Source organism: Thermobia domestica, chromosome 2 (genome assembly GCF_964235325.1).
Source record: "Thermobia domestica chromosome 2, izTheDome1.hap1.1, whole genome shotgun sequence".
NCBI classification, from domain to species: domain Eukaryota; kingdom Metazoa; phylum Arthropoda; class Insecta; order Zygentoma; family Lepismatidae; genus Thermobia; species Thermobia domestica.
Window position 1 is genome coordinate 12976511 of NC_137455.1, and position 22828 is coordinate 12999338.

General features: G+C 34.9%; 1 protein-coding gene across 3 annotated transcripts in view; it reads left to right on the plus strand.

Moving 5' to 3' along the window:
- Nucleotides 1–18050, plus strand: part of LOC145670185 (ethylmalonyl-CoA decarboxylase-like) — a 33958-nt gene extending 15908 nt beyond the window's left edge. For 2 of the 3 annotated variants that reach the window (XM_081738562.1, XM_081738566.1), the window contains exons 2-3: nucleotides 14027–14262; nucleotides 15626–18050. In XM_081738562.1, the coding sequence (XP_081594688.1) occupies nucleotides 14027–14262; nucleotides 15626–16302 (913 nt within the window). In that variant the 3' untranslated portion in view covers nucleotides 16303–18050. Of the gene's footprint in view, nucleotides 1–361; nucleotides 898–14026; nucleotides 14263–15625 lie in introns of those variants that run through there. The other variant, XM_081738568.1, reaches the window with a different exon arrangement.
- Nucleotides 18051–22828: the final 4778 nt, after the last annotated feature.

A 22828-nucleotide genomic window follows, 5' to 3' on the forward strand; every position in this document is an offset into this window, starting at 1 on the left:
GAAATGCATGAAATACTTAACCAAATTTGACGTGGTATTCGTGAGTGCATGCTGAGTGACTTTAGGGGTCGCATGTCCCTGTTGGACATATATTTTCCCAACGGTTGGACATATATAAGGCTCAAATATTTTCGGATCAAAAGATCCAATATATTTCAATCAAAAATATTCTTGTACGCCTTATATCTGGAGAACTATATATAGTGTAGCCAAACTCAAACTATCACTTAACTCAGCATGATGTGCTTATTCCGTAAAAAAAAAAAAAAAAAAAAAAAAAAAAAAAAAAGAAAACTCGATTTAGAAGCTGTTCAAAAAAATTGTGGCCCCTGATCCAGAAACTAATTATTGGACAAGATCGCAATCTTTTGATGCATTTTTTGGATCATTCCTAAAATCCTTGTTTCATTTTGTTTACTAAAATGAAACGGATCACTTATGCACAGAAAACAGCAAGGCTGAATAGAAACAAACCGATTGTCAATGGGCATTGATAGGTGTCGCGATGCATTCCCACAATGGGAGAAAGAGAATTTTTTAAAAATCAGCTGGATTTTCTATTAACGACACCTGAGCATCACGTGTCATTTCCTCCTTTTGACTGTAAGCAGACTCCTTTTGTTTTATTAAAAGTAAGATATTATAGGAAGCGTCTGTGTGGAACCAACTTATGTTAAATTCATGTCCTAGACGACGTCATTCGTTGTTCCCACAAAGATTCACGTGAAGATCAGAAGTGGCGCGAGAACTCATTGCATCATTGTTCCCGACATTAGTTTTTTTTTTTTAAATTCTTTTCCTTTGTTTTTTGTGCAGTTAACTTATTGTGAAGAAATCGTCACCTGTACCTGACATGAGTCTCTAGGAGCTGTTTAGTTCTTTCATTATTTCGAAAAAGTAAGTAACCATTATCTATATATAAATGTTACCAATTTGAGTAAAAATTCTGATTTCTTGATATTGGATCAATATTGGAATTTTATTTCAAATCTAAATAGGGAGATTGCATTCCATTGTTTGTTCAATCAATTATTATTACTATTACTAATACTTATTTACTGCCAAGCTGGAAGTGGACAAAATATTCTCACGAAACTCGTTCATATGTCTGAAATTTAGCGTTCTTTGTCAAATATAGAAGTAGGAGGGGAGAAAATAGAGCAGGTGACTAGTTTTCGATACGTGGGTAGTATTATTGTTGATGATAGAATATAATATTTTATTGTCATTGAGCTTTACAAGCAATAGACAACGTCCGAATGAGATATACATATAAATGCAGATATTTTTTTTAAAAAAGTAATCATAACATACAGGCAATCAGTTATTGGTTAATAGTATTATAATGAACAACCTAATAATATTTGAAATAAAGTGACACCGCAAATTACGACACAGTTTCTTGACATTCACTAAACTCTTGAATCGAGTAAAATGGATTCGCTATTAACCAACTATTATAATTTTTTCTTATAAACCTTAAACGGCAGCTGCTATATGGAGGACTTTAGTTTATGAAACAGCTTCGATCCTATGACTAAATAACTATTTTTGATCTTCGATAATCTAGTAAAGGATGTATCAATTTTCTTACACCATCTAGTTTTATATGTATGTACTTCTTCCCTGAGTGTCATATTTGCCAGGTTTTGCTTAGTGTAAAGTAGCACTTGATAAATATATACATTAACTATTGTCATTAACTTAAGCCTGATAAATAGTGGTTTACATTGTTCTTTATCACGTGTTCCAATAATAATCCTGATGGCTTTCTTTTGCAAAACTAGGACATCATGTGCTTGACTACTTTTACTCCAAAGCAAAATTCCATGTCTAATTATGCTGTGAAAAAATGCAAAATATGAATTCCTAAGATACTCATAGGGAACTGTATCTTTCAATTTTCTTAACAGAAAGAGCTCTCGGAAGAGCTTTGTACATACATATTTGACATGTTTCTCTCAGGTTAGTTGGCTGTCTATATATATACCAAGAAATTTAACCTCAGATTCATCATAGTTTTCTCTATCATTGCAGTGATTGAGACTAAAGATTACTTTTTTGTTTTATCTTGATTTAGCACAAAACCATTTCTTTTAAACCAGGTCGCTGCCTCTGTTAATTCGCCTTAAGCTTCTATATATACTTCTTCAAAGCTTGTAGTTATGTTAAGTAGGGTAGTGTCATCCGCGTATAGGATTGATGTGGTATTAGTATTTAGAGGCAAATCACTTATCATTATTAAAAATAGTACCGGACCCAGAACAGAACCCTGCGGTACCCCATATTTTACTTCTAAGATGTTTGAATGTATGTTGTTAACATTAGTTATGTGTTTACGTTCATTTAAATAGGATTTTACAAAATTTAAACTGCCGCTATGGAATCCGTAATACGCTAATTTATTACATAGGATTTTATGATCTACACAATCAAATGTTTTACTTAAATCGCAGAATGTAGCTAGAACAAAACCCTTATTTTCAAAAACTTCATACATTTTTTTTCGTTAGTGATTCTACTGCATCAGTTGTGGATTTCCCAGACCTGAATCCAAATTGAGCTTCCAGAATTATATTTTGCTCAGTCATATATTTATATAGCTGATCTTTAACAATAGTTTCCATAATTTTAGAAGAAAAACGGGAATAAGAGATATTGAACGGTAATTTAACAAACACGATCGATCTCCCGTTTTGTATATAGGAATAACTTTTGCTATTTTAAGTGCTTTAGGAAAAATACCTTGAGAGAAACATTTATTGAAGCAAATTGTAAGGGGTTCCACAATGTGAGTAATGATAGCTTTTATGAGGTTGCTCGATATGTCAAATATATCCTTACTGTCAGAAGTTTTCATTTTTTAACTACTTTTATGACGTCATCAGGACTAACGTGGTTAATCTTAAGAATATGAATAACAAGGACATGAAGTGAGAACGTGAAATAAAAGCAAGGATAGGAATGATGAAAGAAGCCTTTAGGAGGAGGATAATACTATTTTGTGGAATCTTGAATAAAAAGTTGAGAAAAAGACTTATAAAATACTTCGTGTGGAATATTGTGCTGTATGGTTCAGAAACATGGCCATTACGCAAAAATAATAAAAAACGACTAGAACCTTTCGAAATGTGGATGTGGAAAAGAATGAAAAAAATTAGCTGAGTCGAGCGGAAAACGAATGAGAGGGTGTTAAAATGGTGGGGGAGAAAAGAACAATTTTAGACCTTACTAAGAAGAGGAATAGAAACTAGTTGGAATATTGGTTAAGAAGGAACTGTATCATGAGGAACGCGCTAGAGGGTATAGTGGCAGGAAAGAGAGGGAGGGGGCGAAGGAGACTTCAATTCATGGACGATATCAAAATAGAGAAATCGTACGTGAAGACGAAGCAGTTAGCAGAAGACCGTGGAGCATGATGCTTCTCAGTTGCAGCAAATGACCTGCAAATAATGGCAGAATATCTGTGATGATGATGATGTCAGGCAGGGTGCACCCACGGGAGGGTCCACCAGGTCCAGACTCACCCAAAAACTTTCTAACATACATGTATACACTTTCTCAATAAAACTCTACTTGTGTAACAGGGAATGATTGACGTCGCATGAAAATTTCATCTTACCGTTAGATTTCATTTGTACTTTTTCTCTTATAACAACAATCTAGTTCTATAATGTTTTTCTGAAAATATAGGTGGAAGTATTTTACATTTACTTATCGTCTTTTCGGATGCAGAATAATACTTGTTCAATACACTATTGGCCCCCTCTCAAAGCTTGTCCCCTCCAACAAAAATTTCTGGGTTCACACGCTTGTTGTCAGGATCCACAGTATATTTAACGCGACCCCAAAGCTTAACGTAGAATTCGAATTACATTTACATGGGTCCTTCCACCAAAAATCGAATCCTGGGCTTCTGGTCGAAAGATTTCGTCACGGGAGAGGTAACGATCAAACTTATTTGACCCAAAACTGATTCTGTTAAATTTTAATGAATTATTAGTGAAGCAATCGATTTAACAAATATTGTAAAAGTTGGTGGTAAAGCTGTGAGTTTTAATTTACAGATAATTACGCATACAACCAAGTTTTAAAATCCAACTACTATAACTGTGATTATCAGGGATAAAAGTGGATCTGAAAATGAAAATGAAATCTTTGAGTTTTACGTTCCACGGTTATACTAGTTAGGCTAAAGAAGACGGTGAATATGAGAAATGAATGATATGGTGGAATGAAGAAAGTGGGAGGAAACGGGAGAACACCGAGAAAATCCACGCACACGGTGTTTGTCCACCACAAAGTTCACTTGGCAGTAGCAGGGTTAACCCGGGACCCCACGCACCAGAGGTGAACGCTCTACCACTGAGCCACCGTGGCCCCTAAAAGTGGTTCTGAAAAGGTAGAGGGACACATGACGTCACGCCGCCTCCGGGTCTATCTTTGACCATTTTTTTTTTTTTTTTTTTTTTTTTTTAGAAAGTGGGGAACGCCACATATATTTTCTGGAAGTGAGAGGATGACATTCCTCCGCGTTCTCCCTCACTTTTACCCCTGGTGATTATAGTATTGTCATACAAACAAATGTAGTGTGAACATTTATTTTTGACATTCGCAGATGACACAGGAATATACACCCTGTTTCAAAAAGAATATACGTATTACGAAGAATTATTTTGTCCAAACTATCGATCGCTGCGCCTCGGCTCGGCAAATGGAGAAACGAATACATAGTCTAGTTTATATTAATAGCCGCTAGATGTCAGTTGTCTTCTGTTTTGCTTGGTAACCGTCATATGTTTAAAATGGTTACTCCGCAGCAGAAATCATTTTGTGTTCTCGAGTTTGCGAAGTGCAATTCCGTGATTACAGTGCAAAAGACGTTTCAGGTTAATGTACCAAATTGATCCTCCGAATGGGTAGAACATTCGCAGATGGTATCGACAGTTTGTAGATACAGGATGTGTATGTAAAGGAAAGAGTCCTGGCCGCCCTTGTGTTCCTGAAGAAAATGTTTCACGAATTCAAACTGCTTTCCAACGTAGTCCTTTAAAATCAACTCGTCGTGCCAGTCAGAAGTTACAAGTGCCGACAACAGCAATTTGGCGTGTTTTGAGACGTCGGTTGGTTATGAAGTTGTACAAGTTACAGCTGTTACAAGCTCTGCGTCCTGATAATCCTAAGATACTCACACAACACTTTTTATAGAGGGAGTTCGGCTACAGGCATATAAATTGAATTACTCATCAACTACCTCTATAAAAATTGTTGTGGAAATACCGCAGGGTTTTGAAACTTGGATATTTTGATAGGGCATATACTAGTTCCTACGTGAAGCCTTGACCCGACTACGGTAAATCCCATAGTTTTGGAGCTATGGACCTTTAAAGTTCATTTTTTCATGTTTTGGGCAGCTTATACTTATACTATATATATAAGCTGACTAGCTAGTGGTACTTCGACACGCTGTCGTTGGTTTGACTAGGTTTTCCCTGGTTTTCTTCACTTACACCAGGCGAAGGTCGAGGTGATACCTTCTAGAAGGGCAGGGCCAGTTCCTTGCCAAATCGTAGCCCACCTAAAAGACCGATGTGACCCCGGAGTTGGGAGTTAGAACCATTCTTTGAGTCATTCCCTTGCATAAATTTATAAATAAATAAAGAAATAACAATCGATTTAGTAACTCAAAACAAAATTACGTGTTCAACTCTGAGAGACCAAAATAATGACCACGTTTACTTGGGATCAGGATGGGATATGACTACTTACTTTCCTGGCAAAGGGTACCACAATTACCAGGATATAATATATCTCACTGCTGCGTGCGTTGCGTGATTCTGTGAAATCCTAGAGTGCGGCATGCTGACAAAAGGTCGCACCTCTCGTTAGCCGGCAAATTTCAAAGAAATCACACACGTGCAAATTAACCAGAAACTATTGATTTGCGTCCTCCGATTCATATAGGTGAAAATGTTCCAAAGTATTTGTAGGATATCCCCTTGCAAGGAATGCATCGAATTAAATATTTTTATACAATTGCTAGAAACAAACAAACGAAATACCTTCTCCTATCATGTAGGCTATTTAGACTTATACCTTCTCCATATGTTGTATGAGAGACATATTAAAGTAAGCTAATTATGATTGTCGAATTGCACCCATTAAGCTGTTTTATGGTCTAACTATGAAGACTAGCAATACATGGAATACACCTCGATGAAATTTATGTAGGATCACTGTATCTTTTTGCCTCATCTTGTATTTACACTTACTTTGTATGTCTGAAGAATCCAAATAAATTCATTTTAAGCTCGTAGAAATCTATGCTTTCTCATTGTGACATTGAGGTTAACATCCTACACTTTCTGAGCAGTAAAATCAACATCTGAAAAAAAAACTAACTATTTACACAAAATCGTTTATTTGCTTAAAATAATGATGGCTTACATTGTCCATATGTTCAAATTATTGGAAAGCTACCCTTGACAGTGAAATTCTGATTTTAGATCTGAATTTACCATTGTAAATTTCTTTACTGGTAGAACTAATAATTTTCATAATGAACCTTTGTAGAGTAGTGTTGTTGGCAATGAATTTTTTTAAAATCATATTTTCGAAAACAAAAAACACACCGAACTCATCCTATCTGAATTATACTTGGCATGCGTTAATCCTTGACCTAGTGGACTACAAACGTCTGAAATATTGTTGTGTGCAGGCTTCTAGTACAATTTTTTTTAGGCAATTCATGGGGTACAATAAAAACGTAATAAAGGTCTGCCTTGGACAGAAAAAATCAAATTTGAAGATTTTTTTTCAACTGTATGTATTTCTTTTGCATAGCAGAAACACAGTCACTTTTGAGAAGGATCCAGATAGAAAACCTAACACGCAGGTTTAATTAGAACTACTGAATTTGAGAGTAGATTTTATTGTATATGCTTAAGCAACAATGTTGCGTAATACTTTTTTTTGTATTCTGTGTTCTCTTGTGGTAGTGAAGGTCAAGTTCGTGTTTCATCTTTACAGCTTGCAATTATTTATTCCTTTTCGTAACAAGAAGAGGAGCAATCAACTAGCTAGCGTTGCTAACTTTCGTAGATGAAACTCATGGAATCACTCAAAGTGAAGAACTACCATAGTTATATTTTAACATAACCAAATTTCCCCAAAATTAATTTCCTAAGACTATTTATATAATGAAATGTAACATCATATGAATAGTTACGCTATACACAACAAGTCAAGTGAAGCTTGGAAAAACATTGAATCATAGTGTTAAAAAGAAATAGTTACCTTAAAAAAATGTTTTAATACTAATTCCAAGCATAGTCCTTTTCCATCTCCATCTGTAGTATAAGATGTGAAGGCGTGAACTGAAGGTTGACGTAAAATCAGTTTCTTCCACGCATACCTCATGAACTTAACTAAATTAACTTGCGGTCATACATAGGGTCAGCCCTAGGCAATTTGCTGCCCCGTGCGATGGCATCATTTACAACCCCCTTTCTCGAGAAAGACCAAAAAACCTTGACTTTTAAGATTTAAAGTATGCTACTCCATTATGAACATCAAAAGGAAGGGAAACAGCACTCGCACTCAGAAAGACTTAAACACTACAAATACAATCTCGTTGTGTGTTTTTTTTTTTGAAATAATAATCTATTATGTTAATGAAAGATAAAGCAAACATATCTGCAGCGGAAAGATGAGAATCCTTTCTATAGAATTCAATATCAAGCTTCAATCTCAATATATCAGTTTACAATTCCACTGCAACTAGCTCTTTAATCTTTATTTCTTGATTTTCCTTCTATATTTGTTAACAAAATTTAAAAAATCCTTGTTTCCACCTTCAATGATAAGGAACTTGTTTGTGACAAACACAAAACTAGTTTTCATATCAAAACTGTGATAAGTAACTAAATGGAACAGGTGTTTACTACTATTGGAGAATTGAGTTCTTGTCTTTGACGACAATGAAACAATTCATATTGGGATTTGTTTGATTATTTGCTTTAGCACTGTCCATGTAACCTTAAACTAATGTGACCTAAACAAGATTTATGAATGTAGTATTCAAATAGAAAGCCAGCTTAGTAAATTTAAGTACCATAATGAAGTGTGTTGCACATAAAGTAGAACTGGCCCTGGTCAGACGCCATTTTTGTGCAGAACACTTAGCAAATATAGTGTCTAGGTTCAGTCCTCCCGGACATTTTCTGGAAGAAAGCCTGTGTGGAATCCGCATAATTGCCGCTACTGGGTATCAAACTTAAAACCACATTCATTGTAAACACGCATATTATCTGGGAAGCATATTCAACATTATATTGAGAGATGCTTAAGTTTTTTAACCCATTATGTTATGTTATATACTTACATTAAAAGTTCTTCTCAACCCGGTCCTTAAAATATTACTCAGTAAACGAGACAATGCTTTCCAGATCATATTCGTTCTTGCTCAGTTCGACGTTCAAACCACACGACGTCACAATTGGTTTGATGATATATTCTTTGTCAACGGAGAACATATACTGACAATACCAGTTATTTTAATAATTACTAAATAATTACATAAAGAAATTCTAATATTTGTTAACTTTCGCAATAATGTGTAAAATGGTTGAGGGTATTTGATCATCCTTAAGAGTCTGACTCTTTGACATTACAAGAAGTAAGAATGCTTTCTATCGGAAGAAAATTACTCCACATGTTTAAATGTATATCTATGTAATGAAACCATTATTAAGCTATTGTTGTACAAGTAATATCACTAATTCTCAATTTGTACCTTGCCTTGGATTATTCGCATAAAGACTCTAAAGTCACGGCCTGAGCCTTGCAGAACTTCCAATCTATTTTGAATACAAAGTATTCTTCTTGAACTTTCGGATTCTTTACTTTTCTAACATCAAATTTTCCTTGATTTACGACTTGCACTTTCCCTTTCCCTTTTATTACCGAATGTCTTTTCCACATCTTTGTAATCACCAAATTGTAATCTTAGTTACATTTTTTCCATCTATACGACTAGACATCTAAGATGTTGGCCAGTGTGTATCTCCGCTAATTCATTAATATGTGATCAATTTATTATCTTATGCAACCGTCTGGATATGTCCTCTTAAATGTATGAATGTCCTTTATGTTGGAAGTTCATATGGGTTCAAACTAAGTAGCATGCCATAAATAGCATCTCCAACAATGCACAACTTGACACAATCTATTTCGATTTATCTAAGGCCTTCGATTCAATTAACCATCTTTATGTAATTTACAAAATGTCCAATAGATACGGTATTCATGGGCCACTCTTATCCTTATTGACTAGCTACCTACAAGGTCGCACCCAGAGAGTCGTCTTGGCGGGATCAATTTCTAACCCACTGCCTGTAACATCCGGAGTAGCACAGGGTAGTGTACTTGGTCCACTCTTATTCATCGTGTATATGAATGACCTGGCTAATTGCTTCAACTCAACCTCCAGCAGAATCTTGTTATTTCCAGACGACTGTAAAATCTTCAGGGGAGTCAACAGTACAGAAGATTCCGACGTACTTCAAAACGACATAGATAATTTTTCCTCTTGGTGTAAAACATGGCCCTTAAAAGTAAATCCCGAGTAGATCCATAGCATTTTTCGTAAAGAAAAATATTATACATACCTCATACAATATAAATGGTTCACCCATCACGAGAGTCAATAGTCATAAAGATCTTGGAGTTACTTTTGACACAAAATATTTTTTACAGAACATATAAGTGCTATCACTAAACAATCGATGCGTCTTCTAGGACTTTTGTACTGATTAGCAGAGATAAGGAACCTCCCTTCCTTAGCAACACTCTACAAGGCAATAATTTCTCCTAAATTGGAATATTGTTCACCTATCTGGACAATGGCAGTTCCTACAAACTGTCGCAGCTTCAGTACACGAGCGGAACGTACTTCATAATTTCAACTTTAGGATTAACAGTATGCGAGCGGTCACACGTGAATAAACAACAAACATATTAAGTCTCTCTTAATCTGTAGCTGCAGACAGATCCGGGGGTGCAAGTACACTATAAATAATAGAGACGAATTTGATATCTCAGTTTATTTGTAAAATGAAGTTCAAAAGAAAGGTAAAGTTACAGTTGAAGTCCGTCGGTTAATTTGGATTTACAATTGCCGAAAAAGAGATTGACCGACGGACTCCCGAGCTACACAGTACGACATGTGTCTACGAAGTTACAACAGTTTTTGGAGACACATCACATTTATAATAAATGCTAAGAACGTGACAAGTTTCTGCAACTTACGTCAGATCTTATGACTATTTTCTACTTTGATCACCAATGTTAACTTTCCATGTACATCCTTTTGTGCAGCCAACACTATAGCTGCGTGCGCACATAGACTCTTAAGTATTTTCCCTTTTCGTACACATTTTTTTGTTATATTGAAAAAATTGACACATTGATATTCAGTGCCTAAGTCCTCATCACGTGTAAAACCTGGTGACCATTTCCTAACAAACATCTCCAAAAATCTCTTTCATATCCTGTTCTGAATTACTGCTTTGACTTTATCTCACCCTTGAAGTCTCTTCTACGTTATACAATGTTAATAGGAATTTTCCAATGAGAATATTCTATCATTGGGATTTAAGAACACACAAAACACACATATTGAACAGATGAAATAAAAGAAACAGACATATATAATATAAACAATTGGTAACTTCTCAATTAAGAAGGGGAGATCAGCCGTCCTTTTATCATCCCATAGCATAATTAAATATGATTAACCACCACCAACAACAATAACATAATATTCAATTAAAGAAAAAAAGAAAAATACAATAATAAGATGTACGGCTGTGACAAAACCCATGCCGGCTAAACTCAGTTCTCAACTTCTTCCTGGCAATAGTACCTTTCAGAGTACCTCTCACACGTGCGATGACAAAGCACGAACTGATACGGACACTAAATATTCAACTATCTGACACTTGTCATAAAATCAGTGACCTCAAATATCTCTACAAACTGACGCATGGCCAGTTCAGATCCGAAATGTTACTCTCAGAATTGCATTTCCGAATTCCATTCAGACAAACTCGTAACACACATCTTTTTTCATTTAGTACGACCTAGACTGTCAATAGTTCAACGCTCTCTGTTCTACAGGCTTCCTAAATTATACAATGAAATATCACATACATCCGTAGATTTTTTTTTTTTTTTAATTCTGAAACTGCATATAACTCTGCACTACGACGACATTTTAATGGATAACTTCTAGTCACCTATTATCAACCTTTCTTGTTATTACTTGATGTTATTTATTATTATTATTTATATTATTATTATTATTATTATTATTATTATTATTATTATTATTATTATCTTATGTCATCATCTCTTAGATTTGTTAGATATTCCAGTGTAAATTAGCGTTCAACTGTATCTAGAATTATGTTTGTAAATAAAAATAAATAAAAAATAATTTTAAATCCTTGGATGTCGATAAATTCATCAGTATCACTGTATTGTTAGGGCTACTTACAGTACCTTATGATGTTATCAATTGAACATTTTATTCAGTCCTCGCATATATAGCTAAAATTCTTTAAAACTCGTCTGTTTTCAACAAAATTCCTGGAATAGCACCTAGGGGACTCACTCGAGCATAAATGTATTTGAAAGTGAACCTATTGACTCTCTGGTCTCTGCTTCTGCTGCCAGTGTTTTCATATAAGGAAGAAAAGAAAGAAAGAGCAGTCGTTCTGAACATTTCTACTGATTTTTTTAAATTATGCTATAACATACTTGTGCTTCAGAGTTGATTACAAAAAAAGCTTCCTTTCGCTCATATATTGATTCTAAGTAGTCGAAATTTCCGATTGAATGTCGGTCTGTTACTCATGCGCTTAAAAAATGGCCACTGCCATATTTGTACGTCATCTGTCGGTTGAAGGTAACTACCTCTGCCACTCAGTAGGGAAATGGCTCAGAGAAAGATATGATGCATGTTTTTCAAATGTCTATGACGTTGCTAATAAAAGAATAAAAAAGAACCAGAACTCAAGATTTCTTTTTTTGAAAAGTATACTATTTGCGCCGACTTTCCAAAATTTATGTGGGAGCATATCAATGGTGGGACGTGTTATATGTTTTCAGGGGAGTGTCGGTATTTTTTAAATTGACTTCCTTTTAGTTAAAATCTTTTATGAACACAGTCATAAAGTGCTGTGCTCGATTCTATTTACAATATAGTTCTATTTATTATTATTATTGTTGTTGGGATTGCCTTTGACTAGGCCAGAGACAGGCAAAGAAGGGGGCAGTGTATTGCTTGGTTGCCTTTGCACAAACACATTTGAAACAAAAATTTATGTTTTAGAGGTTAGAAATTTTACCTTCCATCTCAATGTTTTAATTGCTCATTACTTTTTGATAATGGCAAATACGAAATATTTATTTCATTTTGTTTTTATCAAATTAATAATCTTGTGGGTGTGGTGCACCCACAAGAGAATTTGTGTGGGTGATGGTGCCCCCAAGCACCCACGTAGTCGTAGCCCATGACTATTTGTCTGTTTATAATCAATTATTTGAATATACTCGAATATTTAAGAGCAAGGTTATAGTGTACTAATTTGCAAGATTATACAAAAGAAAAAAGTAGGCTATCTATAAACATGTGTTACTGAAGAATTACTCAGTTAATAAAGTCAATGCATTAAGTTTACCATAAATTTTAAATATGTAACTACTGTTCTTTCCGTAGTAATGCATTATAGTCAGTGTCTATGAGCATACGTACTGATCAAAGTTTTGCAGTTGTTTTAAAAGCTGTAACGTATGCTACACATATAACCACTCGAGGGGAGTCGTCATAATAATTTTATTTTGTATCTTTGTGCAAATGGGCATTGCTTGCAGCCTAAGCTAATACACGCCTAAGCCACGCATCCAAAAGTGAATATTTCATTAATTGTCAATACGTGTAGAGGGTATTCCCTCCAGTTTGTCATGTTTTCAATAGAGTTTTCAGATGAATAGAGGATTTCAAGAAGGGTCCAAAGTAGTTCTTCGCTTATAAGCGTGAAAGAAAACATCACACCTTGCGTTTTCCCGAATACGATTGACGGTGCTGCAGACGATCCTTAACACCTCCGACATCGCACCAAAGGATTCCGTGTTCACTGCTATCAAGGCTTATCGTTTACTTACGTTGGGACCAATCATAAAGTCATTGCACATCTCAAAATTCGGTTGATGGCATGTCTGGGAATTTCACTCTGCAAGGAATAATTTGTACACCCATTGAACATTAATGAAATATGCATTTTTGGATTGCGTATGAATGACTTCCTTTATGCTGATAAGGACCACCATCCACAGTCTCTCGAATTCGAAATAGGGCCTCTTGAAATTTGTCTTTCTCGCGATTTTGGACAGCCCTAGCTCTGAAACTATGCACTTTTCACCATACGTCTATAGGAATTTTTTCTCTCATTTTTATATGAAGAATTACTTCCTAAAGAGTTTGTCGGTATAGTTTATTAACACTATATATATATATATATATATATATATATATATATATATATATATATATATATATATATATATATATATATATAGTTTTATTGAATAATACATCCTCCATTTGAACTTACAAGGAATTGTAGGCTGCCAGGTACATCTGATATAGAAAGAGAAGAAAGGATAACATTATTTACTGTGGGAATCTCCATCAACACAAGGAACCTAACATATGAAAAACTATGAATTCGTAATCCCCTCCTACATTATGGTGAAAGTGGGATATTACAAAGTCACCTTGACCAAACTTAGAAATAAAGTCAAGCTGCCATACCAATCCCATAATTTCTGCTATCTTAACTTTTCGAAAGATTTTTTTTTACGTATATGAATATACAGTATAAATAAATAGATACATAAAAATAATCAAGGAAAAGAGTATATTGTATTCCGTAATATATAAATAATTTATTTTCACTTACAGGAAGATTATGAGATCTGCACGGACAATTTTGACTATAGTTCCTTCAAGATTCCGTTCACAAAGAGGAAAACATCAATTTTCTATGAAATACTATCTTGGTCCCGAATCTTCGATACCTGACATCCGTCTCCAGCTGGAGAAATATGGCGAAGGAAGTGTTGATTTGGAGCGAAATGAAACTACAGGAGTGGCCAAGCTTTGCATAAACCAACCAGCAAGAAAAAATGCTCTAACTGGTTAGTAACGTCCAGTCTGTTATTTGCTTATCTAATCACAATATCTAACATAAAATCTGACTGAAGCAACTTTTTGTCAAAAGATATGGAGAAAGAAGATAGTGTAGAAGGGGATCAAGGGCGATTCGTAAAGAAACAGGAACATTGGGAATCAGACGGTAAACATCCGAAATACTTAACTAAAATGCTTGTACTTATGGTTTTAGTTTATATTTTCTAATCAAATTTTGTTTTTGTTTCTTTTAGACAAAAATAATTTCCAAAAATAAAATTTTGAGTGCCACCTTATAAGGTTTAAACATTCATGCAATCGGGAAGCAAGTCTTAGAGATGCAAATTTATGGTATAATAAATTGAAGGAGGGCATTTATGTTTAATACATTTTGCGTGAAAATGAAAAATAACTTGACACTAATATTATGTTTGGTGTACATCGTTGATTTTGCATTAAAGGTGCCCTGGTTTCGAAACCTGATTATCATCCTGTTTGGGGTTTTCCCAGGATTTTCAGATAAAATGACAGTTCCATTACATATAGTTAGTTCTTTTCTTTCATGCAATGTAAAATCTACAACAATCATTGCCGTTGGTTCATTGAAACAAACTGAAAACACTTTGCAATTGAATAGAAAATAATAAATATGAGCAAAAATATTTTATAACAAACATCATTGATTATCTGTTGTTGATATAACTTTGAAAATATGATTATTTTTGACAGTGAAATCTTTAAGTTTTACGTCCTATGATTATGCCGGCTAGGCTAAAGGAGACGGTGATGATGAGAAATAAAGGAAATGGCGGAATGAAGAGAGCGAAAAGACGGGAGAACCCTGAGAAAACCCACGCACGCTGTGCTTGTCCACCATGAAGTTCGCTTGGCGCGAGCTGAGATCGAACCAACGATTCCATGCATGAGAGGTAAACGCTCTACCACTGAACCAAAGCGGTCCACGAGTATTTTTGACCATTAGATAAGAAAGTATTTATCAAACAGTATTACGTTTCTCAATATTTTAGTTAGTAAGAACATGGCCATTACTGACAAGGGGACCATTGAGGAGGACAAGTTTTCAATTAGGAGGGCTGGGATCCCAGTTCCTGGATGACTGCCACTGATAGTTTTTTTTTTTTTAAAGACAGGCATAGTCCTATACAATTTCTAAAATATTTATTTTTGTATTTACAAAAATGATAAAGTAGTACAGAATGTTGTATTTATACGTAAAATCTATATTTTCATGATGGATTGAATCTAGAACCATGAATAACGAAAGGCAAGAACTCTAATTACTAATTTTCGTAAGAAATCCCAGAGTTCATTGTAAATGATCGAAATAAATTATTTATCTTTTGATTTCAGGACGAATGATGGTTCATCTCGAAGCAGCAGTAGCTACTTTGGAGCAATGGAAAGACGGTAAAGGTGTAATTTTATACGGAAAGGACCACACGTTTTGTTCCGGAGGAGACCTGAACACAGTTCGACAAATAGCTAACCCAGAGGATGGGTATAGAATGGCTACTTTCATGCAGAATGCCCTAACTCGATTCTCCACACTTCCGCTTATTTCTGTAGCTCTTATGGAAGGACGTGCACTTGGCGGTGGAGCAGAACTCGCCACTGCTTGCGACTTTAGAATATTCACACCCAATGCCCGCATGGGCTTCGTACACGGTAAACTGGGAATTTCTGCAGCGTGGGGAGGGGGTACAATGTTAACACGAATTATAGGGTACCAGAAGGCGCTTGACTTGGTCATGACTTGTAGACAATTGACTGCAGAAGAAGCAAAAGAAATAGGATTAGCTGATGAAGTGCTGGAAGGTGTAGATCCATTACAAGAAGCTACGGACTGGCTTATGAAACGCATTGAAGGCTCACACGAGTGCGTACACGCTCGAAAAGCGATTATGTCTAGTGCTCGCGATTTAAGTTTTAAGGAGTCTCTGGAGGTAGAAAAGCGATTTTTTGCTCCTCTCTGGGGTGGGCCAGCAAACCAAGAAGCTCTGAAAATGAGTATTAAACATCGTCTGTAAAATAAGGGGAAAAGCAATAATACTGACACAGGTATAGTCATGATCAACAGAGGGTCACGACTATACATTTCTTCTGCACTTACTTGGTAATGAACATAAAGTGGAGGAGTAAATTGTAATCTCACAGATAGGGAAAAGGAAAGTAAATACATTTGCTTTGATTAAAAAAAGAATTGTTATGAACAGAAGAGAACATTATAATCTTATAACAAACAAGATAACTCTAGGACTCACTCAGAGAAACATATCGGAAGAAGTTTACTGCCGTACAAAAACAAACAAAATCTGTATTTCATATCTTTTTGGACTTCTGATTTCCAATTTCACCACTGGTCATATCTTTGTGAGAATTAGTTCTTGTGGAAAACTGTTTTTGGAAAGGATTTATTTGATTTGGTTTTGAGCTCCTTTCAGCAGTGAGGCTATATGAGATGGGACCTACTGATTAACGTGTAATCCGAACCACATGAGCTCCCGCCGGGAATTAAACTCGGGTCTGCCACGCCAAAGGTGAGTACACTAACCGCTTAGTCACGAAGGAGCTCTATTTTTGGAAAGAAATACGAGTAATTGTGTTAAAATTTACTTAACTACGCATAACCATTGCTAGTAAATGGCAGGATTGTTAGTCTCAATATCATTACATTTATCAAAAGGGTTACATTCCTTACAGATCATTTAATATTTATGGTTAACAGGTTTTAGCTGGCTACTATGCACTTCTTGTTCATTGTCGATGCATAGATCTAAATACCTTTTTGAAGAAATGGCGCTGTAAACACTAAGTATTGGGGAGCTTTGCTCTCATTTTTTATTCAATTTTTACTATTTACAATTCATTACTTTGGACAATTGTACTATTTGTTACAATTTTCATATACTATATTTCATTTTCAATATGTTCTTGCGCCGCTTATCCTTCTTTATTACATTAATAGTGTGATAAACAATTTTATTTAAAACAGGCAAATTCGGCCATCTTGGCTCTTGCCATTTTAGTTCATAATCATATTTCAAACAATTTATAATTAAAACAAATATAGTGACATAGTCCACAAGGCTCTAAGGCTGGAAATTCCTTTATAAATCTCCCATAAGGGAGGTAACTGAAAGAAAGAAAAAAAAAATCTAAATATTTTATTAGAAGCTTAATCGTGTTGATACCTGAAAATATGTACTTATAGGTTTAAGAAACTAGTTTTCTTGACAACGAACTTACGTAATTGAACCTATAAGCCATCGTACCAGAGATACACTTCATTGTTTTAAAATATTTCTGTTTCAAAACGAACCAAAGATATTAGTATAGACAACTATAGATAGTATGGTATGTTTTCTTTCTGTAGCAAGAAGTTTTTATGTTATATTTTATTAGAATGCATTCTTGCTTTACGTATCTGCTACATCTTAGTTGTTTCCGTAATGCATGAAATGTATAACTTAAAACTATTTTCATGGTCTTGTAGAGTTACTCGTCGCCTGATCTATTTAGCTGTGATATATTGAATTTTACTTGTATTTACCTGTCGAGAATGCAATGTCTGCTAACTAATAAAAATACAAGGAAAATTTTAAGTAATTTGTAATATGCAAAGATATTTTAAATAACAGAGTTCTTCATATTTTTAATTATAAAAATATCTTTATATTGTTTTTTTGTTGTTGTTTTAGTACGGTAAAAAAATTAAATGTGCCGGTACAGAATGTAAATATTAAACTTCCTAACAGTATTTTATAAATATCTGCAATACAATAAAGTTTATTTATTTTCAGTAGTTAGCTATAATTTTCCTAAAATTATTTAAAATCAATACTTCCGGAAGATCAGATCACCAAATGTTGCTTGCGTTTGATTATAAAGATTATCCAAGACAAGCAAAGAAGAACCCTTCAGTTTATATATATATATATATATATATATATATATATATATATATATATATATATATATATATATATATATATATATATATATATATATATATATATGTGTGTGTGTGTGTGTGTGTGTGAATATTCACACACAATATTGCGCTTTATATTAATCTACAGCTTATATGTATCCTTAATCAGTGCTTCCCTGATTGATAAGTGTGTGGTTATGGCATAGTACTATATAAAGCAAATATGCCATACCTTCAATTCTGTTTCTTGAAGTGCGTTTCTCTGTCATTTTGCGTAGAATCGAAACACACTGATAGAAATAAAACTATACGAGTCTTTTATTCCTCCTTATACAACATCTTTAGGCTAGAAAGGACGGAGTCTACTAATAACGTGGGCTCCAAACTAAGACTGGGGGTTTGAAACCCGCGAGTTTACTAACCTCATGATTGATGTGACATTAAAATTTGATCTTACACTTAATCTGTACTCTTTTTCTAATAAAAACAATCTAGTTCTATTTTTTTTTTTTAAAGAAAAAGGTATTTTCGGGTGCAAAATAATAGACGTAGTGGCTCGTATTATTGGACTCTCGCCCCAAAGCTTGGATTCCTCAGAACAAAAACTTCTGGGTACACACCTGCATACAATGCTCCGTTTTTAAAATATTAGAACCGACAAAGGTTGATATAAAGTGATACAATAAAGAAAAAACACAGCTTTCTTACAAAGTTGGCTAAAATATTTATTATAAAAAATAAAGTAGAAAAGTAACAGTTTTGGAAGTATAGCACTTCCTTCCTCAGACTCCTCAGAGAAGGAGTGTAGTCTGAGGAAGAAAGTGCTATACTTCCGAAACCGTTACTTTTCTACTTTTTTTTTTTTATAATAAATATTCTAGCCAACCTTGTAAGAAAGCTGTGTTTTTCTTTATTCAAGATGGACACAAGGCCATATTGTAATAATATCCATAAGGTGATACATAAAGATTTTTTATTCACCAAAGAAAAAAAAACTCAAAGAAAGGCAACACTCATTGGACATTCATTCGCAAAAGGGTGTGATAACCAGTAGTGACTCTTAAGAAAGTCATGTCAGTAAAAATAAAATTTGTTCCTATGAGCTAAGTGAAGAAAGCTGTATGGAAGAATTACTGCATTAGATATGCTTTCTTCCCTCCGTTTGTTGCGATAAATTTAAACATTGTATCAAAGTGACATCCCTTAAGAGCCATCACTGCAGGTAACTCGTTATAGGAGATATTGAATTTAAGTTATTTGTAGTAAAAGTCGATGCCCTTGTGTTTCTACCGGAGAGGGATGTTAAGATTGACCTTTGCTGATGACTAACCTTTTCAGATGATTACACAGGTCTGCAAAAATAAAACAATATAAAGCTGTTTCGGTTTAGTTAACTGATTCGTATGTGTTGGGGTGCGCTGGATCCAGGAATGACAACCGTTTTGTCCTGGGACGTCTGGGTTTCGAACAAATGGTTGGTCATTGTTGAACAAAAATATGAACACAGATATGCGATTTACAGAAACACCATTAACAGCGTAACATAAATTCATGTAGAGAAACACGCACACACGTGAAGACAAAAAAATACCACCCTTAATCAGACTGCTTGTGAAATCGTCTTTTTTAAAAGGTCAAACTTCGTCTGGAGCTTGTCCTTTTGTAGCTAGCTGCCGGAAGATACGTAAACAACATCCAGCAGTAGTCTGCCATCATCGTAACACTCCAGTTCCACGTCGTTCCATTTCTTTGATATCTTGATGGAAACGCTCCCCCTGCTCTTCACTCACTGCACCCACATTGTCAGGTAAATAGTCAAGATAGAAGTTGAGAAAATGGACTTTTAAGCTCATGAAGGAACCAAGCTTTCGGAACGCGTGCAACATTTTTTCCACCATTTTCTTGTACTATGGGTCCTTTTGGTTTCCCAAAAACGTTTTGATGACCACAGTTTGATGACAACGTTTTCATGATTAAAGGCAACCCAAGCCTCTTTTTGAGTTAGAGTCATTAAACTGATGAAGTCTTTGTCGGATATGAGTTTTCTAATATCAGGGCCAACAAAAACCCGTGTACTCGCGTACTCGTAGTATTTGAGCAAAAAACAGTGTAGCCATAACTACTTACCAACGTTTTACAAATCTAAGATATAATTCGTTTTATGAACAGATTTATTGTTTTTGGGTTTTCTTTGTAATCTCGTACTCTCATTCATGACATATTACGATATGTGTTAGTGATCCCCATCCGGACCAATATACATGTATTGTCATGTTTCGGGGAGTACAAATACATTTAATCTTCCATATTCATTTTTACTTTCATCTGATGCATTTGCAATTTAGCGATTTCCAACTACCTGTTTGACGCACGTTACATTTCGATTATGTAAAAACTTGACGTCCCAGGAAGAAACGGGGGTAATTTTCGACTTCGGTGCAAAAAGAAGCGTAAAAATCACCTAAACTTATGCAAACAGGTTGCAGACATATATTAATTGTTATGTAATTTATTTTTTCTTTTTTTTCAATACGTATTTTAATGACGTGAAATAAAAGCAAGGATACGAATGGCGAAATAAGCCTTTTAGTCCAGTAAAGATAGCTCATTTTTCTGCCAAGAAAGGAACAAATTACTAACAAGCTGAAAATTGGTATGAAAGTAGAGGAATGTGTCAGGAATAACATACTAAAAGTCCCCTAAAATCCCACTGTAGCTTTTCCCGCAATTTTGAAAAATGGCCGCCATATTTAGACGACGACAAGGAATTTATGGGAAATGTCACCCTTTACATTTATTCCTCTAGTCACCGTTCTAATTATCACAAAGCCGTGGATCATATATTGTTCGAAAGCTTGAAAGACAGAGAATCTAAGTAAATAACATATATGCGCATCGTGCTAAATTTCTAGAAGAAGAGGAAGAAGAAAGCTTTTTATTTAAAAAAGGTATATTTCCAGAAATCATGGGAAGTTTGTAACACTGACAGTTATTGCACATCAACGAAACAACATCAACATTATGTCCTTGATATTTATCTGAAACATAGCCAACAATGATACAAATTGGTGAAATACAAGCTGAGGGAAAAGATGATAACCAATATTATTTCTGACCTCTGAATACAAAAGTGCATAAGGCGACATTCACTTTCATGGCTCTTAAAATCACACTTAAAATCACTCTCAATTACAATAGTCATTTGATTGTAATTCTGTTTTTAAAGGTCGTGTTTTTAACAAGAATGCCGTTTTCCTACTATTATTCTTCAAATTAAACTTAATGTTTACATTAGATGAAGTATGTACTTTAAGAACATTTTTGTAGCTAGAAATCAATGAGATTATCATTGTTATCTCGTTCATCTCCATGGTCATCATTTGGTTGTGCATTCTTACATCCAATTCGTCGACACTGATGTAAATTAGAGCATGCAATTCTCTGCTTTCCGACAACCGCACATACGATCACAGCCATTTTTACAGTTTCAGGATATTAAATGCATGACATTACACGGAGCGGGTTCCTTGGTCATTCTTTTTGGTATGAGAATACTTCCTAATGTTTTCCGTAAATACTCTGTCCCTGGCGTATCATTGAGCAACATCTCGGCTTAATGAACGTACACTGTCAAAAAAATGAATGGAAGATACCACTTTTAACGTATACACACAAAGGTAATGACTTTTCGGGTTTAATCATTGAAGATATAAGACACCTTCGTGTTCTGAATATCCAAACTCAAAACCAACTTCTGTACAATGTAACATGGATGATACTCAAGTTGTTGAAGAAAGCAACTTGCCCGAATTGGTATAGATTTATGCAGCTGATGACAAGCAACAACAGTAACTACCAAACATTTCAAGTAGTGATTCTACCTTTCATCAATCTTCAGCCAACAATCATGAATGCTATATATTTGGCGCTTATGTTTGCCAGTAAAGAATATGCAGGAAACAAGCAAAAACGTGCATAGTCACGTTCGATCAACCTTTGTATGCTAAATAATGTGACATTGTAGCAGCATGTAGAAATTCTGGTGAATTGCCGTCGGCGGTTGTTACACTTGGGACTTTCCACACATTAATGTCATTTATGGGAGCAGTTGCATATATAATGAAAGGTAGTGACATGAAAGAACTTTGGTCTTGTGTATGCTAGTAACTCCATTTCACGGATGGTGTCAGGCCATTATTATGCTCGTGCTTTGCGAGCTCATTTTTTAACACAGTTAGCAATTACATTTTATATACGCGTATTTAATGAATTAGACGCCAGTGAGGAGTTTGTGCGTCAATTCCGAGATGTTTGCATTCCTCTAATGACTGAATAAGATATCGATTCTGATGTAATTGTTCAACACTCAAATATAATCAAGACTGCAAATGATCTCAAGTTATTCATGGACGCTGCTGCAGAATAAGCCGTACATTTAAGGCCTTTGCCCTGTACTTTCAGCTTGTAGAAATTATGTGTCCTTTCATTCGTGCCGAAAGAACTGGAGACTGGAGTCTTCACCTTCACTGAACACGGGAAATGTTGCTGTACTTCCATGTAGCTGGGTATCTTTTGTATGCCAAATACGCACATCTATATTTACAAGGAATCTTGTGGCTGAA